At 34.4% G+C, this 26,093-nt stretch overlaps 1 protein-coding gene across 1 annotated transcript in view; it reads right to left on the bottom strand.

Moving 5' to 3' along the window:
• The window catches only part of MALRD1 (MAM and LDL receptor class A domain containing 1), an 879,021-nt gene that overhangs the window by 198,903 nt on the left and 654,025 nt on the right, over nt 1-26,093 (bottom strand). Inside the window, exon 33 of the mRNA XM_074195229.1 lies at nt 15,975-16,136. Within this exon, the coding sequence (XP_074051330.1) occupies nt 15,975-16,136 (162 nt within the window). The remainder of the gene's footprint in view (nt 1-15,974; nt 16,137-26,093) is intronic.

Raw genomic sequence — 26,093 nt, 5'->3', positions numbered from 1 at the left:
TTCTGGCCAATTGCAGGATTTTCTCCTTGATCTGATAGTTCTTTTGTATGGCCACAATATTCCTTGTTTTTTTTTTTCATTTTGGTATCCATTTCAGGTGGGGATCAATGAAGTTGTTCAATAACTTTTTCCCTCTGGCACCAGGATGTCAGGGCTGTTCTCTTTCACTATAGAAGTATGGAGTCCAGGCTTGTTTTTACTTCAAGGTTTTCTTGTAGTATGATGATTCTTAAATTTTCTCTTCTGGATCTATTTTCCAGCTCAGTTGTTGTGTTAATGAAGTATATTGCATTTTCTTCTATTTTTTCATTTTTTAAAATTTTGTTTAACAGATTCTTGGTGTTCCATGAAGTAATTAGTTTCCACAGATTCTAATCTTTTTTAGAAAAAAAAAGTTTTCTTCATTTACTTTTACATCTCCTTTTCAATTTGGTCAATTCTATTTTTCAAGCTTTTATCTTTTTACATTTGCCTAATTGTTTTCAAAGGAATTGTTTTCTTGTTATAAGATATTAATTTTCTCTTGAAATGTGTTGTTTCCCATGTGTTTCTTTTCTCAGTTTTTCCATTTGATTTTTAAACCTCTTTCTTATTTCTTCTAAGAAGTCTTTCTGATCTGGAGATCAGTTCATATTGTCCTCTGATGTTCCAACTCTTTCTGAGTTAGTGTGCTTATCATCAAGGTAATATTCAATGAGCCCCAAATCCTGCTGGCCTTTCTTCATTTTGGGCTCTTGCCCTAGGGTTTTGTGCTGGGGATTGGGACTAGTTCCCACACCTTCAGTGTTGAGATCCCTGTTAACCTTGCTCATTGGACTTGACAACGCCAGGGAGTTATTCAGTGGGTTGGCCAGGAAGGGATGCCAGAAGCTTTCTCTAGATTATCTGTGCTGTTGGTTAGTGGCCCACTCCCTCTACCTGGGACAGAATCTGTGCTATTCTCATATAATATGGGCTGTGTCCTCAGGTTAGAAAGTTAATCAACTGAATTATCAATCAATGATAGAGGAGATCTACAGCCAAAATTGGGAGGGGGGGCTTTGGGCAAGATGTTAACCCCTAGGCTGTTACTGTGTTTGTTCTGAAGAAAGTCAGGCCCTCCAATAGCAATGAGAGGGGAAGTTAAATTCAGTTGGAAACAGAGGATATCTTGGCCTGGATCTTCCAGATCAGTCAACCCAACCATCTGATAGACATCTTGGCTGTAATTGCTGGAGCTCTCTGGGTTGCTGAGCTAGAAAGATTTTACTTATTTTGAGTTTTACAATATTTCCCATAATCTTGCTTCCCTCCCCCTACCCCCATAGAAGGCAGTCTATTAGTGTTTCCATGGTTTCCATGGTATACATTGATCTAAGTTGAATTTGATGAAAGAGAAATCATAAACTTAAGGAAGAAAAGTGAAGTAAAATAAATAGCAGAATTACATAATAAGATAATGGGGTTTTTTTTTCCTACATTGAAGCTAATAGTCATTGGTCTTTGTTCAAATCCACAATTCTTTCTCTGGATACAGATAGATAGCCCCAAATTGTCCCTGATAGTTTCATTGATGGAATGAGCAAGTACATCAAGATTGATTTTCACCCCCATGTTGCTGTTAGGGTATACAGTGTTTTTCTGGTTCTGCTCATCTCGCTCAGCATCAGTTTATGGAAATCTTTCAAGGGTTCCCTGAACTCCCATCCCTCCTGGTTTCTAATAGAACAATTGTGTTCCATGATATACATGTACCACAGTTTGTTAAGTAATTCCCCAATTGAAGGACATTCACTTAATTTCCAATTCTTTGCCTTTGCCACCACAAACAGGGCTGCTATGACTATTGTTGTACAAGTGATGTTTTTACCCATTTCCATCATTTCTTCAGGGTAAAGACCCAGTACTAGTATTGCTGGATCAAAGGGTATGCAAATGTTTGTTGCCATTTGGGCATAATTCCATATTGTTCTTCAGAAAGGTTGAGTGATTTCACAGCTCCACCAGCAATGTATTAGTGTCCCAGATTTACCACATCTCTTCCAACATTGATCATTGGCTTTTCTGGTCATAATGGCAAGTCTGAGAGATGTGAGGTGGCACCTCAGAGATACTTTAATTTGCATTTCTCTAATAAGTAATGATTTAGAGAAATTTTTCATATGACAATGGATTGCTTTGATTTCTTCAAGTATAAATTGTCTTTGCATATGCTTTGAGAATTGTCAATTGGGGAATGGCTTATTTTTTTTAAATTTGACTCAGTTCTCTGCATATTTCAAAAATGAGTACTTTATCAGAATTACTAGTTGTAAAACTTGTTTACCAATTTACTACTTTTTTTTATCTTGGTTTTAGTGTTATTGCCCATGCAAAAGCTTTTTAATTTAATGTAATCAAAATTATCTAGTTTGTTTTTAATGATATTCTCCAGCTTTTTCTTGGGCATAAACTGCTTCCCTTTCCATAAATCTGACAGATAAATGACTCCTTGATCTTCTAGTGCAATTATAATCTTGTTTTTTATGTCTAAATTCTGTATCCATTTTGATATTATCTTAGTGTAGGGTATGAAGTTTTGAACTAATCTCAGTTACTTCCAAATTAACTTCTAATTTTCCCATTTAGATTTATCTAAATCTTGGAGCTGAAGTTTGAGGTCTCCCACCATTAGGTTTTTGCTATCTATGTCTTCTTTTAACTCCTTCAACCTCTCCTCTAAGATTTGGGATGCTGTGCCATTTGGTGCATACATATTTAGTATAGAAATTAATGTTTATGGTACCTTTTAGGAGGATATAGTTTCCTTTCTCATCTCTTTTAACTATATCTATTGTTGCAGCTGCTTTGAGATGAGAATTGTTACCCCTTCTTTTTTCACTTCAGCTGAAGCAAAATATATTTTCCTCCAACCTTTTACCTTTACTCTATATGTATCTCTCTGCTTCATTTGAGTTTCTTGTAAGCAGGATATTGTAAAATTCTGGTTTTTAATCCACTCTGCTATTTACTTACATTTTAAGGGAGAGTTCATCCCATTCACATTCAAAGTTATAATTACTAACTCTTTATTGCCCTCCATGTTATCTTCCCTCTGTTTCCTCCCCCCTTTTTCCCCTTTATCCATATTCCCCATTATTTTTTTTTTTCTGAATACTGCCACCTTCAGGGTATTTGCACTCTTATTCAACCCCCAGCCCCTTTCTTTTCCCTTTCTCTTTTCCCAGTCTTCCTTCCCCTTCCTTCTTTTAGTCCCCCTTTTTCTCCTCCTCTACTTTTCCCCCTTTTTTTTAATACTTGAAAGATAAGATAAGTTTCTTAACTTAACTGAGAATGTATGTAAGTTTACTTTAAGCTAAGTTTCATGAGAGGAAGATTCAGGTGGTTTTCAGCTCCTTCCTTCTTCCTCTCTATTACAATAAGTATTTTGTGCCTCTTTTGTGTTTGTTTGTTTGTTTGTTTGTTTTTTAGGCTTTTTTTTTACAAAGCATTGGGGGTTAAGTGGCTTGCCCAAGGCCACATAGTTAGGTAATAAGTGTCTGAGGCAGGATTTGAATTTAGGTACTCCCGACTCAAGGGCTGGTACTCTATCCACTGAGCCACCTAGTTGTCCCTCTGTACTTGTTAGTGTAATGAGATTTAGCCCATTTAATATCCTCCATCCTCCTGTATCTTTACTGTCCTACTTGTTAAGGAGGTATTTTTTTTAAATCATTCTATCTGTCATAGAAAATCATGAGTGCCAATCACTTCTGGCTAAGTATATTTTCTCTAACAGTTACAGTTCTCAAGAGGTATGAGAATCTTTCTCCCAGGTGGGGATATAACCAGTTTCATCTTATTGGATAGCAGTTTTTTTACCCTTCTTTTTTTAACCTTTTTATGTGTCTCTTGAACCTCCTTATTGATGTTCAAATATTCTATTTAGCTCTGGTCTTTTCATGAGGAAAGGTTGGAAGTCTCTCTTTTTGTTAAATATCCATCTTTTCCCCTGTAAGGGAAGGTTTAGCTTTGCTGGATAAAAGATTCTTGGATGCATTCCAAGCTCCCTTGCTCTTCAGAATATCTCATTCCAGTTCCTTCAATCACTTAATGTTGTTGTAGCCAGGTCCTGCGTAATACTTAAGGTGGCTCTTTGGTATCTAAATTGCTTCTTTCTGGCTCCTGGCAGGAGTTTCTCTTTTATCTGATAGTTTTAGAATTTTTCCCACAACATTTCTCAGTGTTTCCCTTTTAGGATCTCTTTCTGGAGGGGATCAATATATTCTTTAAATAAATATTTTGCCCCCTGGTTACATGATATTAGGGCAGTTTTCCCTCACTAAATCCTGTAATATTAAGTCCAGGCTTTTTTTCCTCTTCATTGTTTTCCGGAAGACCTATAATTCTCAGGTTGTCCCTTCTTGAAGTCAGTGGTTTTTGCTGATGAGGTATTTTACATTTTCTTCTATTTTTTCAATTTTTTTGTTTTTGTTTAACAGGCCCTTGCTATGTCATGAAGTCATTAGTTTCCACAGACTCCATTCTTTTTTTAAGAGAAGGACTTGCTTCATTTACTTTTTGCAACTCTTTTTCCAACTGCTCAATTCTATTTTTGAAAGACTTTTCCATTTGACCAACTGAGGTTTTGAGAGATTTATTTTCTTTTTGCATTTGTCCAAATGCATTTTCCAAGTATTTGTTTTCTTGTTGCAAGGTGTTAATTTTCTCTCCCAAATTTTCTAATTGATTTTTAACCTCCTTCCTGATTTCTTCAAGGAAATCTTTCTGTGCTGGAGACCAGATCATATTCTCCCCAGAGGTTCCAGGTCTCTGGGTTAGGGTCTTAAACCTCTAGGAATTTTTCTGTGGACCCTCCTTCTGCTGTCCTTTCTGCATTTTCCTAAGACCTTGTGTTGGGAAGGGGCTGGTTCAAAGAGGTTTGGTGTTGAGATCCCTAGAGCCTTTTCTCACTGAGTTTAGTAACTCCAAGTAGACTGGCCAGTAGGTTGTTTTCTCTGGAGTGTCTGTGACCTTGATTTGAGGCCCTCTCCCTTGTCTTGGAGGGGGTGGTTAAAGCTTCTGAATACTTTTATAATTGAACAATGGGAGGCTTTGGCCTAGGGCAAGATAATTTGCTTTCTCTATTCACAGTTAAGGGAGTTCTGCTGCTCACACCTGAGCCTGGGTCAGAGGTGGGCTGTAATTGTATTTTTTCTGGGAAGAGGCTTCAGCTGAAATTAAGATATGGACTCTAAGTCCAGGGATTGATGTCTGCAACTCTCTGGTGCTGGAATCACCCTCCAGGCCTGTTGGTAAGCTCCAGACCATCAGTGCCACAAAAAATGCCTCTGCTCCCCAGTTGGCCCATGCTTCCGTGGCTAATAAGGCCAGTCCCACTCTCAGGTTCTCACCCTGCAGGTGATCAGGCTAGTCCCTCTTTCAGGCTTTCAGGCTCTCACCCTGTCCTGTGTTCCCAGTAGAGTCCACCCTCTGTGACTCAGGCTCACCCAAGATCCTGGAAGACAAACCTTGAAGTAGATGTTCTTCTCCTAGCTTATCTTTCTGAGTTTTGTTGATCAGATTTTTGTTAAGAGGTTGGTGTCATATTATATATGAGGGAAGATCAGGAGACTTCAGCACAGTGACTGTCTTTTCCCTGCCATCTTGGCCAGAGGTCCCAAAATCACCTTCTATAAAAAGGTAAGCTGTTTATTCTTGCAAAGGCCCTTATGATTTCTATCATTATCTTTTCATTTTTATTATCTCTTGAATAATATATATGAAAGTCAAATTTCATTAAATATCTATTTTTCCTTTGAGAAATTACATTAAATTTTTCTGGGCAGGTTATTCCAGGTAATAATCCCAGGTTATTTTGCCTTTTGGCAGTAGTATATTCTAAAACCTCAGCTCCTTTAACCTAGCATTTATTAAATCTTCTATTCTCCACTAGGGTTCCATGACATCTGAATTTTTTTTTTTTGGTCTTCTTAATGTGTTTTCTCTGTTACCTAGTACTATGGGATTTGGCTATAATTTTTCTTGAAGCTTTCATTTGGGGATCTCTTTTACGAGGTAATTGGTAGATTCTTTCAATTTCTATTTAATCCATTAGCTCGAGCTATTTGGGAGAGTATTTCATTAGTTCTTAAAATATAATATTTAGTTTATTTTATCATGTTTATCCATCCAATAATCCTTAAATTATTTCTCAACTACATATTTTCCAGATCAGTTGTTTGTCCAATGATATATTTCATATTTTATTTTATATTTTCCCCATTTGAGACTTTAATTATTTCTTGATATCTCATAGAGACATTAGCTTCCACTTACTAAATTTTAACTGTTAAGTATCCATTTTCTTTAGTGGAATTTTCTACCTCTTATGAAGAGTAAAAGTAAAAAAAAAAGTACAGCCAGTTCTACTTTTTTAATTTTAGAAAGGTTTTATTTATTTTGAGTTTTACTATTTTTCCCCCAATCTTGCTTTCTGCCCCCATCCCCCACAGAAGGAAGTTTGTCAGTCTTTACATCATTCCCATAGTATGCATTGATCTAAGTTGAATGTGAGGAGAGAGAAATCATATCCTTAAGGAAGAAACATATAGTATGTGATATAGTACATTTACATAATAAGATAACAATATTAACTTTAATTAAAGTGATAGTCTTTGGTCTTTGTTCAAACTCCACAATACTTTCTCAGAATACAAATGGCATTCTCAATCGCAAATATACCAAGGTTTTGCTTGATTGTTGTCTTGTTGGTATGAGAATGTTCATTAAGGTCGATCATCACTCCCATGTTGCTCTTAGGTTGTACAATGTTCTGGTTCTGCTCTTCTTGCTAAATATCAGTTCAAGCAAATCCTTCCAGGCTTCTCTGAATTCCCATCCCTACTGCTTTATAATGGAACAATAGTGTTCCATCACATACATATACTACAGTTTGTTAAGCCATTCCCCAATTGATGGACATGCCCTCAGTTTTCATTTCTTTGCCACCACAAACAGAGCTGCTATGAGCATTTTTGTACAGGTGATGTTTTTATCCTTTTTCATGAGCTCTTCAGGGTATAGACCCATTATTGGTAGAGTTTATTTTCATCAGTGAATTTTTGTGCCTCTTTTTCCTTTTGACGAATTGTGTTCTTTAATGTGTAAATTTCTTCAGGAGTTTTGGTATCTCTTTTACCAAGCTATTCATTGTCTTTTCATAAATCTCTTCCTTTGCTTCCATTTGGTTAACTATTTTCCTCAACAAAGTTTTTATCACATTTTAAAATATATTTTAGCTCTTTCTCAAATTTTTGTTTGATTTGCATTTCTTTTTTTTGAGACTTCATTTTTAGCTCTTTTCATTTTTATTGTTCTTCTGTTGTCCTGATTTTCCCTGTTCTCACATCAAGTTTTTATGGTTAGATTTTTTTTTGATTGACCATTTTCTACCCTATTTCTTGGTTTTGGACTTAATGTTATAGTTGGGCTTTTTTCAAGCATGAGGAATAGAAAATTCCAGGGTTTTTTGCCTACTGGGTGTTTGTATATTTTGGATACATCAAAGATAGTATGATATGGGGAGATGTGTGTCACTATTTTTCAAGTCTGCACTCTGCATTCCTTACCCAGGAATAACTCCTGAACTCTTGGTAATGTGATTCATACTACTCCTGAGGGATGATTCTCCCTTTGGATTGGAAGTGATATTGTTCCTCAGGATCCTCCACATGGATTTTGTTCCCTCTTGACAGAAAGTGCTACCCTGCACCTTTGAACTCTAAACAAGACGTAGGTATAAGCAATGGAGGTGACAAACAATATCTGTTCCTAGATCCAGTACATGCATAGATGTACCTCATAATCTCTTTCCAACAAATTGTCAAGTCTCTTTGCCATCTCAAGCTTGAGAATTCTGGAAGCTACTACCTTTAACACCACCACTTAGTTCCACCAATGGTGATTCATTGATGGAGTCTTCAGAACAATTTCCACGTCCATTGCATAGATCTTCCTTTCTGATGTATTAAGTTGTCATGGACTGAAAAAACTGTCTCACTCTGAACTTTTCTTGACTTTGCTATTCCAGAATTCAATTTCAGGTACTATTTTAAAGGTATTTTAGAGGGAAATCTTGGTTCAATTCACCCAAGTATTTTCTCTACTCTACCATCTTGGTTGTCCTCAGAATTATAGAGATTGAATTATAATTGATGAACAAAAAAGGATACAATTAAATGTTTCAAAAGAAACTGAAAAGACTTCTATTATCTGATACATCATGATGAAAGTAGATACAAGAGAACAAGCTATATAATAACCTTACTAAATAGAAGAACCACTCTAAAAGACAAAAAATGCTGATCCATGCAGTGAAAGACTATTATTCAAAAGGAGCTTCTGACAGAGGGGTGTGGACTTAAAATATCAAATAAGACATACATTTTGAGACATGATCATCCAGGAAAATATTAAAAGGTTTTAATCTCTTTGTTCCTCAATATGCAGAATTAGAAGGGAGTGAAAATAAATTCTCACGAATTGGTAAGAATAATACAATTAAATTAATTCAGAAAGGAGACAGAGAAGCGACATTTTAAGGACACATACTACAGATTAACTAGACATGAGTTCATTGATGAGAATTCCAATAAACAAACCACAATGGTAAAATAGAAGAATCAGAAAGTAACCAAAGAAGGACTATAGTAAAAATCATTTGGTTATCTGCTGGGATTTTCCTTTAGCCAAAACAGAATAGTTTATAAAACCTTAGTTTTCCTTAATGATAATTTCATTCCTCAAAGGATGCAAGAAATGACTGTTTTTCTGAACCAGATTCTCACCATGATGGCAGAAATAATTGCAGAAGGAGAAATTATGGTATTTTATGGAAAAAAATAGACAACTAATACATGAATCAGCTTGAGCTTTATAAAATAGTTCCATAAACAATCTCATTAAATCCTGTCTTTTGAAGTATGCACATGTTATAGTTCATATTACTCATTTGGGAAACTAAATTTCAAAGAGGTAAATCTAGAAAATATGATGAGTGAGATATGATCTAAGTATTTTAAATTCTGTATCTAATAATTACTTGTATACTATCTCAGTGGTGTCACCTGAATCTGAATAAACTGTTATTGGGAAATGCTTAACTAAATAAATGAAAATATAATACACAAAGATAAAGTTAATGTGTAGCTTTGTAGCTCAATATGTGGCCCACAGGGATCCAATTCTATCTGAACTTGATACCAGTACATCATACCATATTGCCTCTGATACTGACAGAAAGAAGAAAAGTCAAGCATGATTTAACTTAACCTCTAGAATTTAGAACCAAACTTCAAGGGGTTGAGAGAAAGGATGTATAGATTTATAAGACTAAAATGCTGTAAAAATATTTAAATCAAAGATGGATGGAAAATAGTCAACAATGAAATTTTTAAGTAGCAAATGAAATAATTTACCATTATGGGAAAATAAAGAGACCTGAAAGATTATATAAAATACTTCCAACACTGGCTGGTACAACATTTTTAAAAGATGGAAACACAGGAAATAATGAGGTAAATAAAAAACATGCAATTGTATTTTAACAATATAATTTCAGGTTCTAAATTGCAACATGAGTAAGGTTAGTAATGGATCAGGATAACAAATATTATATAGTTTTCTTTAGCTATACTAAGGGAAAAAAACAGACAAAGAAGGGAAAGGGCTGCTATTTGACCCAGATGAAAGTTTGATAATAGACAGTGGAGAAAAGGTACAACTGCTCAGTTCTTACTTTGCTTGTTTTCTCTGCTGTGAACAATGGTCTTTGAATAAGAAAAAAGAGCGAGAATAAAAATGATTAAGAGGGAGTTGAAACAAGAGACACTGAGGAAATATTTAAAAAGAAAAGAAAAAACAACCAATATTACTGAGAGGTGCTATAGGGGAAGAAGAAAGAAAATCTTTTTTTCTATTCTTTTTTAAAAGACAGAATAGTACACATATATGAGCCAACTGCCTCCTTAGGAAAACAATAGAATTATAAGACTTTAGTTGGAAGAAATCTTTTAGGTGAGTCCAAATAAGCAATGAATTCCACTATGACAAATCTCACAAATGATCGTATTATTTTTATCAAAGGGTTATTGAAATTTAGAGTAGGAAATGGTGAATGCCAAGATTCAGAAGAGCTTCATCAAAAAGAGCCAAACCTCATCTCAGTTCCATTTTTAATACAGCTAGCAAATTGGCAGAGATAGGAAATGATATAAATAGATATAATTTACCTAGATTTTAGCATCGCAAATAACACAATCTCATCCTATTCAACAAGATGTCATCTTGATAGTAAAGGTTATATGAATTTGGAGCCAATGAACTGTTTTAGTAAACTGTAACACATAAACCTAATGAAGAAGTCTTGCATCTGTCTGTGAAAGTACTGTTCAACATTTGATTTTCATGAATGGATGGATAATAAGTTATCTTAATTAGATATAGAGATGACCAACCTGGAAGAGATAGCTAACACCCAATTTACTTTCCCTCTCTGGTTCTCAGTTTTACCATCTTAAAAACAATATTGTTAGACTAACATTCTCCAGGGTTCTTTTTAGCTATTGAAGAATAACCTTTGGGATTCTTGTCATAGTAATAACAAAATGAATTTTCAAAGTAAACATTAAATGGAAAAAATGGAAAATTCCAATGGGGAGGTATCATAAATCTGAAATCAGTTTTCAATTAAGAGATTAAGTGACTCAGTATAAAACTAAACTGTAAACAAGGAAACAGGGGATTAAGGGACAAGACAGGGGATAGCCTTCCCAAATTTGAGTGCAAAATCAAAGCATATTATCAGTTAAATTGATGTGATGTCATGTCAAGGTTTACTGACCTAGGAGGTTTCTTTCATTTCTCTTCCTAAGAGATGAAATCAGTTTCAGAGTAAGGAATGGAATTAAACTTAGAGGTAGATACAAGGTACAAATGTCCCAAGAATATAAAACAGAGTCAATCAGATAATTTCATATAAACAAATTTTTCTTCAAATTACATTTTTTTCTTTTTGGACTTCTAGACGTCATGGTAGAATTATATTACCAATACAAAGTAGAATGTATATTTCTTCTGGGATCATTATGCAAATATATTATACATTCATCTTTTCTTGGTGCCATAGAGGGATGGAGTAATTAGTTTGTATAAACTATAGTATGTTTGACATACTTTCAGTGCCTAAACCAGAGTAAGAACCTAAGGAAATTTTGATTTGATTTTGAATCTCTTTGATTTGTCTACCACTGTACTGGATGCTTTGGGAATATCAAAGAATGAATGAATAACTGAATGAATAATGGAAAACATTCATTAGCCAATCATTGTGATAATTACTGGGGATACAAATAGAACAAAATATTAAAGTTTCTGATTTCAAGGAGCTCATAATGTAAATTAGAAGAATACAAATATAGAATGGTTCAGATGTAGATGAGATGGCAAGAACCTATTGTACTTTTGGACAAGTGACACAATGGATGCTTTGCCTTAAAGTGTCATAGTGGAGTATCAGGTCTGGCCTATATTAAGAAAAAACACATATGATATTTACACTGCAGGTGCCTACCCAGATTTGAGGGAGAACACAAAATATCAACTAAACAAAATTAAAGTGAGAAGTAAAGAAAAAAAAAGAGAGGATTGTTGAGCAAGATAATACAGCAAACTCACAGAACCCAAATGTCATTTTCAGAATTGAATATGTTCAATTATTGCATTTATGAGTCAATTTGAGAGATGAATATTTGGAGCCATGCTGCAAAGCCAGGGTAATGAGTTGGCAAAGGCCTGAAGAAAATGCTGTGATTGGCACTTGGAGTATTCTTTCTCCATATCTAATTTTTCATCTTTGTCAGGCTAAATGAAGGAGGTCTATAAATACAACTTTAATTAACTGCAATGTTACAGATGTGCAAGGCTGTGTTCTAGGTTTATTTAAACTGCCAGCCTTCTTATAAAGAAGTTTGTTTTTCTAAGGGGGGGGGTCAAAATTAATTAGTATCCCTTCAATTTACTTAGCAGACCATTGTGTATAAGATGCCTAAACAAAAGCATTGAGACATAGTTGTGCATCAAGAATGATATAATCAGTGCTGTTTTGAAAAAAGCAATCCATAAAATTGCATTGCCTTTGACTCAACTAATGATTAAAATAGATGATAATAAGCTTTTCTGTCAAGCTATTTTTATATGTCTGCAGAACAACACTGTTTGTTATAGCAACAGAAGCAATGGAAAGATTTGATCCATTCACTTTGTATACTTCATGAGATTTTTTTTACTTCTTTGATCTCATCATTGACCTTAAGTTTTAGTTTTAGTTTTTTACTTTTTTTTAACAACTATTTGTGTAGGTTTGCTAAATGTATTACATGTTACCTCATTTGATCCTCACAATAGCCCTCTAAGAAAGGTGTTTTTGTCTTCTTCATTTTATCTTTAGTATGCAAAGGAAATAAATGACTTTTTTTTAATTTGTAAGGTAATTCTCAAAATTGACTCCATAAAGTCATTTCAGTGATCTAAACAATAACATATTATTGTGGCCTTTTTTCCCTTAGGAGCAAAAATCTTGAAACACCACAAATGGGTAGTAGCTAAATAAAAAATGCAGATTGGAATTATAACCATACTATGCGAATACATATATATATATATATATATATATATATATATATATATATGTGTGTGTGTGTGTGTGTGTGTGTGTGTGTTTGTGTGTGTGTGTATGTATGCATTTGAATATATCAGGGAAAAGGAAAGTAGAAAGAATTATAGCATCTGCTGCAAGTGAAATAAAAGAATCAAGAAAGAATGAGTGAATGAACGAAAAAATATTAAGTACTTCTATGGTGCCAAGTACTTTGCTAAACCCAAATGGTATGTGTGTGTGTCTGGGTGTCTGGATGTATGTGTGTAGTCTATCTGTGTAGCAGATAGTTCTTGGTTCTCAAGGAACTCACATATTAGTAGGGAAAGACAAATTACGTAGAAGGTTTCAGCCACAAGTGAGTTAGAAAGGTCCATTGGCCTTTAAAATATATTATCAAAGCAGATGATGGTACAATTTTTGCAAATGTCATTTTCAGTGATAAAATCATCTCTTCTTTTGATTCATTTTAAAGTGCCAAGGACTTATCAAAAGACAAAAAAGGCATTGGAGCCCTAATTAATACTGAGACCTAAATGGACTTCAAAAGGTCATTGCTGAAACATGCTTCCACGTTCTGCAGAAAGAAGATGTGATATATGTACAGAACAAGGCAAATTGATTCTTAAATAGCCAATGAGAGCATCTGATTCATCCCTCAATAAACAGTTTGGCTGTTAGGTGGCACAGTGGATAGAGGGTAGGAATCAAAGTTAGAAGACATGTGACCATATAACTATGGACTAGTTACTGTCAACTTCAGTTACTTTGAGTATAATATAAAGGTACTGGAATCAATGCCTCTAAGATCTGCTTCATCTCTAGGTTTATGGACCTGTGATCATTGTGAAACTACCCACTAAGTCTCAGGGCAAAATAAAGTGGAGATATGAGGACCAAAGAGAAAGAACAAATATAGGACAAGCTGGCTACGGAGGGTCTTTCCAACTCTCAGATTCAGTGATTTTTGTGACATACCCCTATCTGGATTGATATCTATCTGGAAAAGACAAGATAAACACATATATGTATGGGCAAAATAAAGAAAAGGCACGTTGAGGAATGAGAAAGACTTCACTTAATATATGTGCCTCTACTTCAAGCAAGGGTTCTATCAGAGCAGGGATGGAAGGAAGGAAAATGAATGTGATGAGAAAAAAACATCAATAAAATATTTTCTTGGAAACAAATGAAAATTATCTCATAACTAATATTTTGTCTTTTAACAATTTTTTTCAATAAATATACATTAATTTTCACCCATGTTCCAGGCTCCAGGGTAAACATTAGGGACACAAAAATATAAGCAAACTTGACCCTGACCATAAGTGGTTTATATTCCACATTACCTCAACTGATGTTTCCATTGGTTGAGTTTTAATTTTTAAATTCAGATTTCAGTATAATAAGGATCAATGTTTTTATCAATTCATATGGTATTCTTCGGTCAAAACAAGACAGACCCTCTCTATACTTGAGTTGATTATCTTCATGACTAGAGATGGAAATACATTACCTGTTGGTCATGCTTCTAATAATGAACTTCCCTAATGAGCAAGCTTGTTTAAGATAAAAATCCAGTTTGTTTCTAGACATGCTAAAAGGTATGCTAGTGACAGAGAATCTGCCAGAGTTGTATAGGCATTAGGTTCTAGGTCACTTGCATGTTATCAAAGTCTTAGAGGAAGATTTCACCATCTGTTTGTTCTATCATTAAACTATCTGTTTGTGTGTGTGTGTGTGTGTGTGTGTGTGTGTGTGTATTTGAAGAGAAAGAGAAAGGTGAGGTAGGAGAAAGAGATAGATATAGACATGAATATATATTATATAAAATATACATATGCATAAAAATACAGATCTAGATATTAATTTATCAAGAGGCAGTGTGATGTAGCAGAGAGAGAGAGAGAGAGAGAGAGAGAGAGAGAAGGTCTTAGACTTAAGATGTTCTGGGTTCAAATCTAACCTCTGGTATATCTTGTCTGTGTGTCCCATGGAAAGCTATTTTACCTTCTTGATAACCATAAACATCCTAGTCAGATTTCGTAAGTGGCAGAGAAAATGAAAAAATGAAGATGAGTCTTGGTAAAGTCTTCCTCACTGGAAACTTTTTAAACCACTGTATTCACAGGCATAGTATGAAAAAAAAAAGAAAAGGAAAGCAAAAGGAAAAGATATTTCAGAACCAAAAATGGTGAACTGAACAAGTCCTGAAAAGTTTTCTAGTCTATATTTTATAAATGAGGGAAACTAAGACCCAGAGGTTAAATGGCTAGTAAATGGAGGAGATAGAATTTGAATCTATGTCTTTAAACAAGTAATGTAGTTCTCTTTTTTCTGTACCTTAGGGCCTGCTTCCATCTCTCTCTCTCCCTCTACCTTTATTTTGCTGGGCTCTTCAGGTTCTAAATTTGTGATTCTATCACCAGTACATTAAAACCTCTCTGGGGCAGTTAGGTGGCATAGTGGATAGAGCCCCGGCCATGGAATCAGGAAGACCTGAGTTCAAATGTGACCTCAGATACAAAATAATTGCCTAGCTGTGTGAACTTGGGCAGTCACTTAACCCCATTGCCTTAAAAAATTAAAAAAAAAATAAAAAACCCTTCTGAAATTGAATTTTCATACTAATTAAAAAGAAACAGGTAAGAAAGACTCAAAGCCTACTGAGCTGCCTTTCCCCTATAAATCAGTGACTCATCTTTCTGTACATATACCTCCAATTTGGGAATAAGACTTTATGTTACCAGATCAGTAAAATATTGTTCAAAATGCTATGTTAAAAAAAAAAAACTACGGATTATCCTGGTAGATTTTTTTTGGCAGAAGACAAAGCCTAATCAGAATTTGCACAATGAATGTGGGATGAATTGCCTCGAAGTTTGGGTCCATGAATATTAGATTTTATACAATAACCGAAAAGTACTCTGAATCATTAATATATTTCTTCTAAGATTATTTCTATAAATTAGATTTTTAATGACTGAAAATGAAATTAAATTGTCTAAGCTTTCTAATGTAAAATAATAAGAATAAATGTAACAATTTGCTATAAAACACTAGTATTTATAGTGGTGCCAAGTAGATGAAGAATAAAAACAGTTCATGTCTCATTTGTAAAACAGCAGAGTTATACTGTCAGTCAGGTTTCTACCGATCAAACCACGAGAGAAATGATAGACAAATACATTCCCTGGAAAAGAGGGAAGGGGAAATTGGGCATCAAAAATGAATTCACTTATTGAATTATATTTAAACCAGGTGGGTTAGCTGAGCTAAGATAACTTCAAAGAAGCCTTACCTGGAGTGTGATCTGAATCATGACTTTCTCTTTGTGAAGGAATTCTCTTCCCAATGCTCCAGTCTAAATTGTCTTCAGTATCTTGAGTAAGGTGACAGACTGAGGTCCAATTATAGGGAGAATTTTCAAAATTACAGCTTCCTGGGATACTGGTATACTGACCTAAAAGCAAAAAAAAATATTAACCTGAGTCCTTAGGAAAAATGATTATTCATTGATTCCAGAGAAAAGAACTGGAGAATAAGGAAGGCTTATTAGGGTAGAACTGCCAAATACTAGATATAGTCTCTATAGAAGGTGTTTTTGGCTTGTCTTTGTTAAAAAAGGGGAGAATATTTCCAGAAATAACTGTGATGCAATAATATAAAGTATAATGTGCTTGTCTATACATGTGTGCACACACACATTGTGAATATATATATATATATATTCATATGTTCATTCTGATATGCATATGTGTTTATCTATCTATGTGGATAGGATAGATTTGATGGGTAGATGAATGAATGGATGGATAGACAGATAAAGATAGAAAGAAATAGAGATAATTTCCTACCTGAATTTCATATTCTCCAGAAGCTCATTATCCTGGGAAATGTCATCATATCTAAAATGCTCAGACACCCCATTACTTCCTGCTCCTAGGGCCTTTTCCTTGCCTCTGACTAGAGAGTGTGGAAGGTGACCTTCCCTGAAGACCTCCCAGATCCTTCATTAAGGAGTCTTTCCATGATATCCTTATCAATTCCCACCTGATTGCAAGACTTCATCATTTTTCTCCATTTAAAACAGTCTACCTTTATTAGACTATGACAAATATCTTTTTGCCTTTGGCTATATTCTCATAGTAGAGGGTTTGCGAAATAATAAAAAAAATTTATACATATTAGCTTACTGTTTTTCATTCTCAAAGACCATGGCATCAGGGAGATGATACCATGTTTTGTAAGTAACGTGGATTTTAGTGAGATGGTACAATGAAAGGTCACCAACTTTATGCTCTCCTTCAGGGTCATCTGATGACTGATTATATAAAGACAGAATTACATATACATACATATATATGAACTTTAATACAATGAATAGGGAATGAGAAAAATTATTATCTGTAAAAATCATAAAATTCCAAAAACTAAAAGAACTACTACATGGATTATTAATTCATTTTATATTTACATACTTCCTGTACATTATAGCAACTAATAAAAGAATTATGTTAATTTTGACAGATAGGGTAAGGCCCAGCCAGTCTTAACTACACAGAGTAAAATTTAAACTTAGGACAATTATATAAATAATTCAAGCCAAACAAATGCTTTTTCCCCTGCAGGAATCCAGATAGCTTATACAAAATTATTGACTTTGAGAGTGGGAAAGACAGTTGCTTGTATTATCTAGATAATTTCTTCAATACTCTACTTAGAATGTTTAGATATAGTCAGTATCATACAAAAAAATTAATCCAGAATCATCACACAATGATAGAAATGAGGAATGAAACAAAATAGAAGCATTTTCTTTTATTTTTATTTTTTTTTTTTGGCATGGCAATGGGGTTAAGTGATTTGCCTAAGGTCACACAGCTAGGTATTATTAAATGTCTGAGGCCAGATTTGAACTCAGGTACTCCTGGCTCCAGGGCCAGTGCTCTAACCACTGCACTAACTAGCTGCCCCATAATATAAACATTTTCAATACTCCTCACCAGTCCTTAGAGAAAGACAGATCATAATTTCAGAAGTAGTTGCTAAAAAGTTGAACAATTCTTGATACCTGGATGAGATCATTGATCATTCTGTAGCCATGTAAAATATTTACATCAAGAAAAATCAATTCCTGATAAGAAACTTGATGTCTACAAGGCTAGGCACAAGTTATAAGGGAAAATTGTTTTGCCTTGATATCAGAGCATTCATACTTCTTAAAATTCTACTCTTGAGAGAGGTAATAGTCAGGAATCCCTGCTGCAAAAGCTTTTAAATAGCATAGATAAAATGATTTATTTGGTGAATTCATCAACACAAATCAACAAAGATCGCACTTTGCTTTAGAAAGATGTGGCTTTTGTTTAATTGATTTCCTAGTCTTCAAGGTAGATGCAGACATCCAAATAGAAATTTGTGCACCTTGGACAAAAGTAGGTCAGGGCATCTTGGGTATAGATTGCATAGGGGTTTTGACAATACATATTTGTAGGAAGGTAGATTGGATCAGGGAAGTTAGGATATTCAAATAAGGATGAAGTTGGAGAAGAGAAATTGTCTGAGTTATTTGGGAAAGAAAATGATGTGGAAATATCTTTACTCATCACAAAAATCTATATTAAATAGAGTGAACATGAAAGGAGGTGAGACTTTTGTGGAGTAATGGTGTCAGAGTGAGAATGGGTAAATAACTTCAGAGGTGAGTCTTGACACCTACTTTTGTCCTTGTATATAGGGGTCTGATAGAAAGAAGTTTCCAACTTTAGAGAAAATTTTGAGTCATATGGTATCATCATGACATATCATTTGTGTAGCCAAATTCCAATGAATATCACAAGATAGAGAAAATATGATAAATATAATAGAAACACCATTGATTTTGGAGGTAGAGAATAGCAGTTCAAATCCTGCCTTGAGCTCTTAATAGATGTATATTTGGATAAATAACTTCAATACTTTGGAAAGTCATTGAACTTCTCCTGAATTTAATTGCTTCATCTTTTAAATGAGAAGTTTAGACTCAGCCCTAAGTCTATTTTCCTATGATTATGGGATTATCACCCTGTTAACTGGAAAAGATCCTAGAACCTGTATGGGCCTCAATTTATTCCTGGGCAAAATATAGATAAGAGGGGAGGAGCCCCTTATTGCCTTGAATTTATGAACTACATTTAGAAATGCAAGGCACTTTTGAAGTCAGTGATAGAAAGAGACAGAGAGAGAGAGAGAGAGAGAGAGAGAGAGAGAGAGAGAGAGAGAGAGAGAGAGAGAGTAAGGAAGAAGGAAGGAAAGAAGAAAGAAAGAAAGAAAGAAAGGAGGGAAAAAGAAAGATAATCAGATAGAGTCTACTTATTATTATTATTATTTTTTAGTTTTTGCAGGGCAAATGGGGTTATGTAGCTTGCCCAAGGCCACACAGCTAGGTAATTATTAAATGTTCAAGACCAGACCGAATTTGAACCCAGGTACTCCTGACTCCAGGGCCAGTGCTTTATCCACTGCACTACCTAGCCACCCTGAGAGTCTACTTATTAAGCATTTATTATGTTTCAAGCCCTCTGCTAAGTACTAGACTATAGATTTTAAGATTAAGCATTCAAAGGAGGAGGAGTGGATTTCAGCAAAAAAGTGAAGAATGTCTAAAGAAGGATGTGCTGACTTGGGACAGTAGTAATGGTGACTTTTGACAAGATAAAGGAAAAATCAGACGAAGAGAAGCCTAGAATGACCCAGTTACTATAGTCTAGGTTTGAATCTCTACAGGTAGTTCTTAAATACTAGTTCTGATTAGGTCACAAAGTATTAACTCAAGGAGATAATCACTTAAATAAGAAAAGAAAGGCATGTGAGTCATATAAAAACATTATTACTCAGCTGGTGTTAACAAATATAATGAAACAACTTCAGTATTATGATGGTAGATGAGCAAAGTTCTCTGAATCCACTGCAGAGACACTTACAAAATGTACATTTAACCTCTCCAATGAAATTTCATCTTATCTTGAAAACCTGGAAGCTTTTTGGATTGCGTTCAAATGAATTACATTTATTCATTGTGCAAGATGTAAATATCTCACTGATTTATATACCTATTTATGGGTTTCTATGTCTTTTTATATGCCTGTCTATGTCAGTGTTGTATGATTTAGGGTGAGTTTACATTAGGCCTAAACATTTGGATGAAAACTGAAAAATTCAATCATGCAGATGTTCTGCCTAGACATCAAACATTTAAAGGTTTCCAATCACAAGAAAGGAATTGTGACTTAAAATATAGAAATACATTCCCACCTGCATATTTGGAAAATGTTTTTATTTATTGCCTCATCTATGGAGCTTTTGAGACAGTAATGAATTTGGATTCAGAATCTCTAGTTTAGACTCCCTGCTCTGGTCAAGACCTAGTTGTGTGTGTGTGTGTGTGTGTGTGTGTGTGTGTGTGTGTGTGTGTGTGTCTGTGAAAAAGTCACTTGACCCTCCGAGTGTCTGTTCCCTTAAGTGAATATAAAAAGGGTGGACTAGATTTTTTTGCAGTCCTTTCCAGCTCTAGATTTATGGTTCCATGACTAAGGGCAGCTAGATAGCATAATTCAGAATGCTGGACTTGGATTCAGATAGACTCCTGAGTTTGAATCCAACTCCAGATATTTACTAGCTGTGTGACTGTGAAACAGTCACTTAACCCTGTTTGCCTCAGTTTCCTCAGCAGTAACATGAACTGGAGAAGGAAATGGCAAATCCAGTATTTTTGCCAAAAAAATCTCCAAATGACATGGCTGAAATATTTAAATGAGGCTCAATGTTTTCTAAGATTTTATGCAGTTCTAACACTAATCTCTAGCATTCATTTTTTTTTTTTTACTTTTCAATGGCCTATTGGAAACCTTCTCAATAAATCCCAATATGAAATTTCCTCTATTATCCTCAAGCAAATATCTTCATAATTCCTTCTTCGCTCTTTGAAATGACTTTGCTTCTGTTTTACTGAGGAGATGGGGATCATTTGCTACCAATTTCTTTTCCATGTTTTTTTTTTGCTCATGGTACCTGTTTCAACACATATACTCTCTTTCCTTTTCCCTTGTTCATGAGATCATATGGTCTGATGGAACGGTCCTAAATTCCTATCTGAGATTTCTTTCTCCTATGCATGCATTTTCTAACCACTCAAATCCTTGATTTCTTTTCTTCTATTCTCTGCTTTCTCAGGCATTTTGGTCCTTTAATCATTTGTCCTTACCATGATATTTTCATTCTTCCTATTGATTCCCCACTGAGAGGAAAGAAACAAAAAGAAAGAGATGAAGGGAAGTAGGATGGAGAAAACAAGAAAGAAAGGAAAGAGAGAGAGAGGGAGGGAGAGAGAGAGAGAGAGAGAGAGAGAGAGAGAGAGAGAGAGAGAGAGAGAGAGAGAGAGGAAAGGGAGAGAGAAAGTAAGGAAGGAAATCTCCCTTTATCTGGAAAAACCATTAAAACCACAAAAACATACACATTTTACTTGATTTTGATCCTCATCTATATTATTAGAAGTCTAATCCTACAATATCATTTATCACTTCTATTCTGATAACTTCCAATGATTCATTTTCCTCCTATTCTTTCTTGGTCCCAGGTTCCATAATCAGTGCATCTGTAATCTTTCCCCCCCCTTTTGAATTGTCTGCAACCTGACTTTCAACTTTCCCCAATCTTCTTAATAATTACCCTACCCACAGGCAGCTAGGCACTGAATAGAACACCTGTCCAGGACTAAGGAGGACCTGAGTTCATATGCAGCTTCAGACACTTAACAATTACCTAGTTGTGTGACCCTGGGTGAGTCACTTAACCCATTGCCTTGTTAAAAAAAATACTAATTACACTACCTCCTCACCCCAGTGCTTTGTATTCCGTAATCCAGGAACACTGGTTTCCTCACTTCCTTGAATAAAGCATGTCATTACCCAAGTGCTGATTTCATTCAAGTCCCAAGTACAATCCTGTTTTCTACAGGAAATGTTCCCCAATTCCCTTCAGTTCTACTATCTTTTTTCCATTGATTATTTCCAGTTTATCATGCTTGCTGTTTGTACAGTTATTTGCTTGTTGTCTCCCCTGTGACAAAGTGAGTTCCTTGAGAACAGGGGCTGTCCTTTAACTTATATGGATTCCAATACTTAACCCAACAACTGAAATGCAGTTAGCACTTAATTAACATTTATTGCCTGGACAGTACTCCCCTATTCAAATTTTTTTCAGATTAAATTATATGGGAGGACAAGTGCAAAAGCCTTAGCTAGGCAGCCAAGACCCTTATTAATGGGGCTTCAGCATATCTTTTCAGATTTCTCTTGAACTTCTCCACTACACAACTATCCAACCTCTGAACACTCCTTGAAGGGGAAAAGAAATTACTTCAAATTCAAAAGGAAAGGTGAGTTGTCTCCCTCTCCTCTACCTCAAGCACTTATTATATTCCTCTCCCCCTCAAATGATATGCTTCATTGATAAGAAATATTTAAAAATATTTTAAGCATTTGACAGACTTTAGTTATTTATAGTAAATATTACAGTTCTCTTTTAAAATTATGAAGGACAAGATCAAACTATATGAAACTTATTATAATATGATTGCTTTTATGAAAGAGGAACATTTGTATGACATATAGATATGTAGTAGTACCCTACTTAATTCAAACAATTTTAACATGCTTTTGCATCCACAATGGTTATGTGTGTATGTTTCTGAGTTACTTTCCCCACCTTAAGTTGGTTTTGTGTTTTTTGATGGCTGGATTCTTTTTCTTTGGATCATAAACATGTTTCAGTGCCATTCTTTGTTGTGTTTTTAATTCTGTAATTATTAAAACTGGAGAGCATTCCAAGGAAATGTGTACAAACTATAGCTGTAGCTTTTTTTAAAAAGTACACTTCACTAACTGTTAGAGGTATTACAAGATATTTGAGTGTCTGTTACAGTAGGGAATACAAGTATTTGAATGATCAATTAAATCTGTATAAGAGAACAGGAACACCAAAGCAAAACAGAAAGTGTGATCAAAGACAAACAAAAACACCACTTAGAAACAGTAAATTTTTGCTTCAAAATAGAACAATTCATGCTTAGAAAATGAGCAAAGAACTTCAAAAGAACTTGTCAGCCTGAGGGGTTATAAGCGATTCTCTACAGTGTGTTATAGGCATTTTGAAGTTGAAAAAGCAGTGATTTTTTTTTTAAGCTACAAACCATATATCCATTAAGAAAAATGCTAGTCACGGCAAGACAACACAAAGGACGACTGGAGACGGAAAAATATTTTTCCTGATGACACTCGCTTTTTCATTCAAAGTTATAGTAAAACTATTGTCAGAAAAAAAGTTCAGGTAAGCCTATAAGGTCTGAACATCTTCATTAGATTATAAATGTTCACTATCAAAAATTAAAATTAAAAAATGGTAAGATGCTTGTGCTTTCAGTAGACCTGAAAGTTTTGTGCCATTGATGATTGTGATCTCTCATCAAAAACTACTAAAACTATCAAAACTTTTTTTTATTTAAGCTAAAAGGAGCATAAAATTGCTCCAAGATATTTGGAAAAACTATATATATATATATATGTATATGTATATGTATTATATACATATATTATTGAATATATATATGTATATATATAAATGTACTGAGAAAAGGGGGCTATTTGTAAGATAACCAAAAATTTTTCAAATGGAGATAGAAGAGTGAAATACCACCTTAAATAATGCCAAATATCTCATAAGGCTGAGAAATTTAGATGAAGCAGAGCTATACTTACATGCATGACCTATCAGCTCAAATTATTTAAACCCCATTGGGGGAAAAAAAAACCTTTGTGATAAAATCAAGGCTAGACTTTGAAAAATGGATTCTTTGGCAAAGGCAGATTTATCCAATAAGCTTAAAATTAGAAATGTTTCAAAATATTTTGAACTTAATGCCAAATGATATCATTAGGGAACAGTCGATATAATTCTGAGTCTGAAATCAGGAGCCATGTTAAAATGTGTAACCCTGGCATGTCACTTATATTCTGCTTACCTCAGTTTACTCTGTAAAATAAGGATAATTAAAACTCCCAGGGTTGTTGTGAAGATCAAGTGCAACAAAGTAAAGTACTGAACATAATGTCTGGAAACTAATAAGTGTTATATAAATGTTATTATTATTAATTAGTACTGTACCCTCCCACTCCCACACACACACACACATATATATATATATATATAAACATATATAGATATAATAGGTATGTATATATTATATATATTGAATTTAAAGTCCCTTATAAATGAAAAAGTTATGAGGTTATTGATTGCCGATAAATAGAATTATTTTATTTTGTCTCAAGTAATTTGAAAAGGACTTATTTAGTTTCACTAATAGAGATTGTAAGGGAATATGGACATTGATGCATAAAATCATAGATGCAAAGGTATTGTTTCATGTGATATGTTTCTGATGAATTTATTTCTACGTTATCCAAAGAAAATATTTTTTCTGAAATATTTTTTTTGCAAAAACCAAAATCTCCTAAATTCATATTTTCATTATGATTTTAATGGAATTTAATAATAAAGTGATCCAAAGTAATACTGTCTAACCTTTTTCAAAATAACCATTGTGATTTGATATGAAATCTATCTACATTGCTGGGTATTTTTACTTTCTTTTAGTTCATTTGGATATGTGTTTCTACAAAATTTTGAGCTTTTTAACATGAAGAAACCACAAGTACACCTCACCCTAACACAGTATTATCAAAAATAGAACTTAATCTCAAAACAGAATTTGATTGTGATGATCTCCCTCTCTTTACCATGAAAAACTCATTTCCTTCTTTATGTCTTTAAAAAACACAGATTGAATACCAAAACTAGGGAGATAAAAAATTTATTGCAATACTGATTCAGACTGCTCACACATAATACTACTTTGAAGAACATCTGTTTTTCTTTTTAAATTAGTAAAATAGACAAGAAAGCGAAGACCAAAAGTGAAGGCTTAATCTCAAGAGACACAACAACTAGCTTGTACTATTTTTATAAAGATCGAAAACCAAATGAAGTTGAAACTTATTCACTATTCGCAATAGATTATCTGAAGGTGGAAATTCAGCTTTAATATCTTCTTAATGCATTCAGAATGACATAAATAATAAATATTTATGATGTGTATTTGTGGGACTGATGAAATCACCTGCATGTCTACACATGCTATGTATTTCTTTCGAGGTAAACAGAATCTATTTAACAGTTGTAAGGAAATTACTATTCCCTTAGTCAGCAAAAGAAGCTTTCTTTTCAAAACTTCAAGTATTGCTTGATGTGACTTATCATCTATGCTGGCCATTAGTCACTTTTGGCTACATAATTGATAGTGGCGCATAAAAGGTGAAACTGTTTACTTATTTGTATTTTTTTTATCAGTACCTCCCGTGTCATCAGAGAGGATAACTCATATAATAAGGATAGACTGACTTATATAGATTAATCTTTGAAACATACATATTTATTTGCTTTCTAGTTTCTGTCCTAGTTTCCGTGGTTATGGGGAAGAGAAAGAGAGAGAGAGAGAGAGAGAGAGAGAGAGAGAGAGACAGAGAGACAGAGAGAGAGACAGAGACATATATATGAGTAAGAGGCTAACATTGTGTTATGAGGGATTGTTTCCTTCTAATTGACCATAGAGTTGGAAGAAGGAGGGTTTAGAATGCTGTTCCAGAACTGGGTATACACAATAAGGATGACCAGCAAGTTCATTATTCTCTTTCTTCTAATCCAATGAGCAAGTCTATATGGGAGGTGCCTCTGGGTGCTAACCCTCTCTTTCCCATGCATACTGGCTGGAATCACAAGCTTGCTTTGTTTTTTTTTGGGGGGGGGGGGGTTATTCTTTTCTTTATCTTAAGTTAATGTCTGTTTCTGAGATGGAAGTGCCTAAATGATTTTATGAATATATAAAAGTTTCTGAGGTTCTGTCCAAGATTTTCCCAAGGTCGAAAGAACTATAGTGAAGGATTAGCAATGGTCACCAGGGAGATAATAGTGGAACATGTCAGGCCAAAAGAGAAGACATCCACCCCAAAGCAGCTAAGATATCCACCCAGCTAAGCAACAGAGGGACTTGATTACTGCCTTTATACCCCAGGGCAAACTTCTTGAAGATGATACAAAAGGAAAATGTTAAGAGACTATTTCAAGGTTCAGGTTTCTTGCATTTGCCCCTTTCCCTTAAGTGTTAACAATGTGCATATGTTCTTTACTCCAATTATTTTTAAAGTTAGAGCCTACTCTCTCTATGGAGGCTAAAAGTATTGGTGGAAGAATATTCCTTTTTCTCTAGGTGGTAGTGTTTTGTACTGATTTTTCTTAGTTATATCCTTTCCTAGTCGACACCTTT

The sequence above is a fragment of the Macrotis lagotis genome, chromosome 7, assembly GCF_037893015.1.
Source record: "Macrotis lagotis isolate mMagLag1 chromosome 7, bilby.v1.9.chrom.fasta, whole genome shotgun sequence".
Taxonomy (NCBI): Eukaryota; Metazoa; Chordata; class Mammalia; order Peramelemorphia; family Peramelidae; genus Macrotis; species Macrotis lagotis.
Note: the sequence above shows the minus strand (reverse complement) of the source record. Positions and strands in the feature narration are given on the sequence as shown.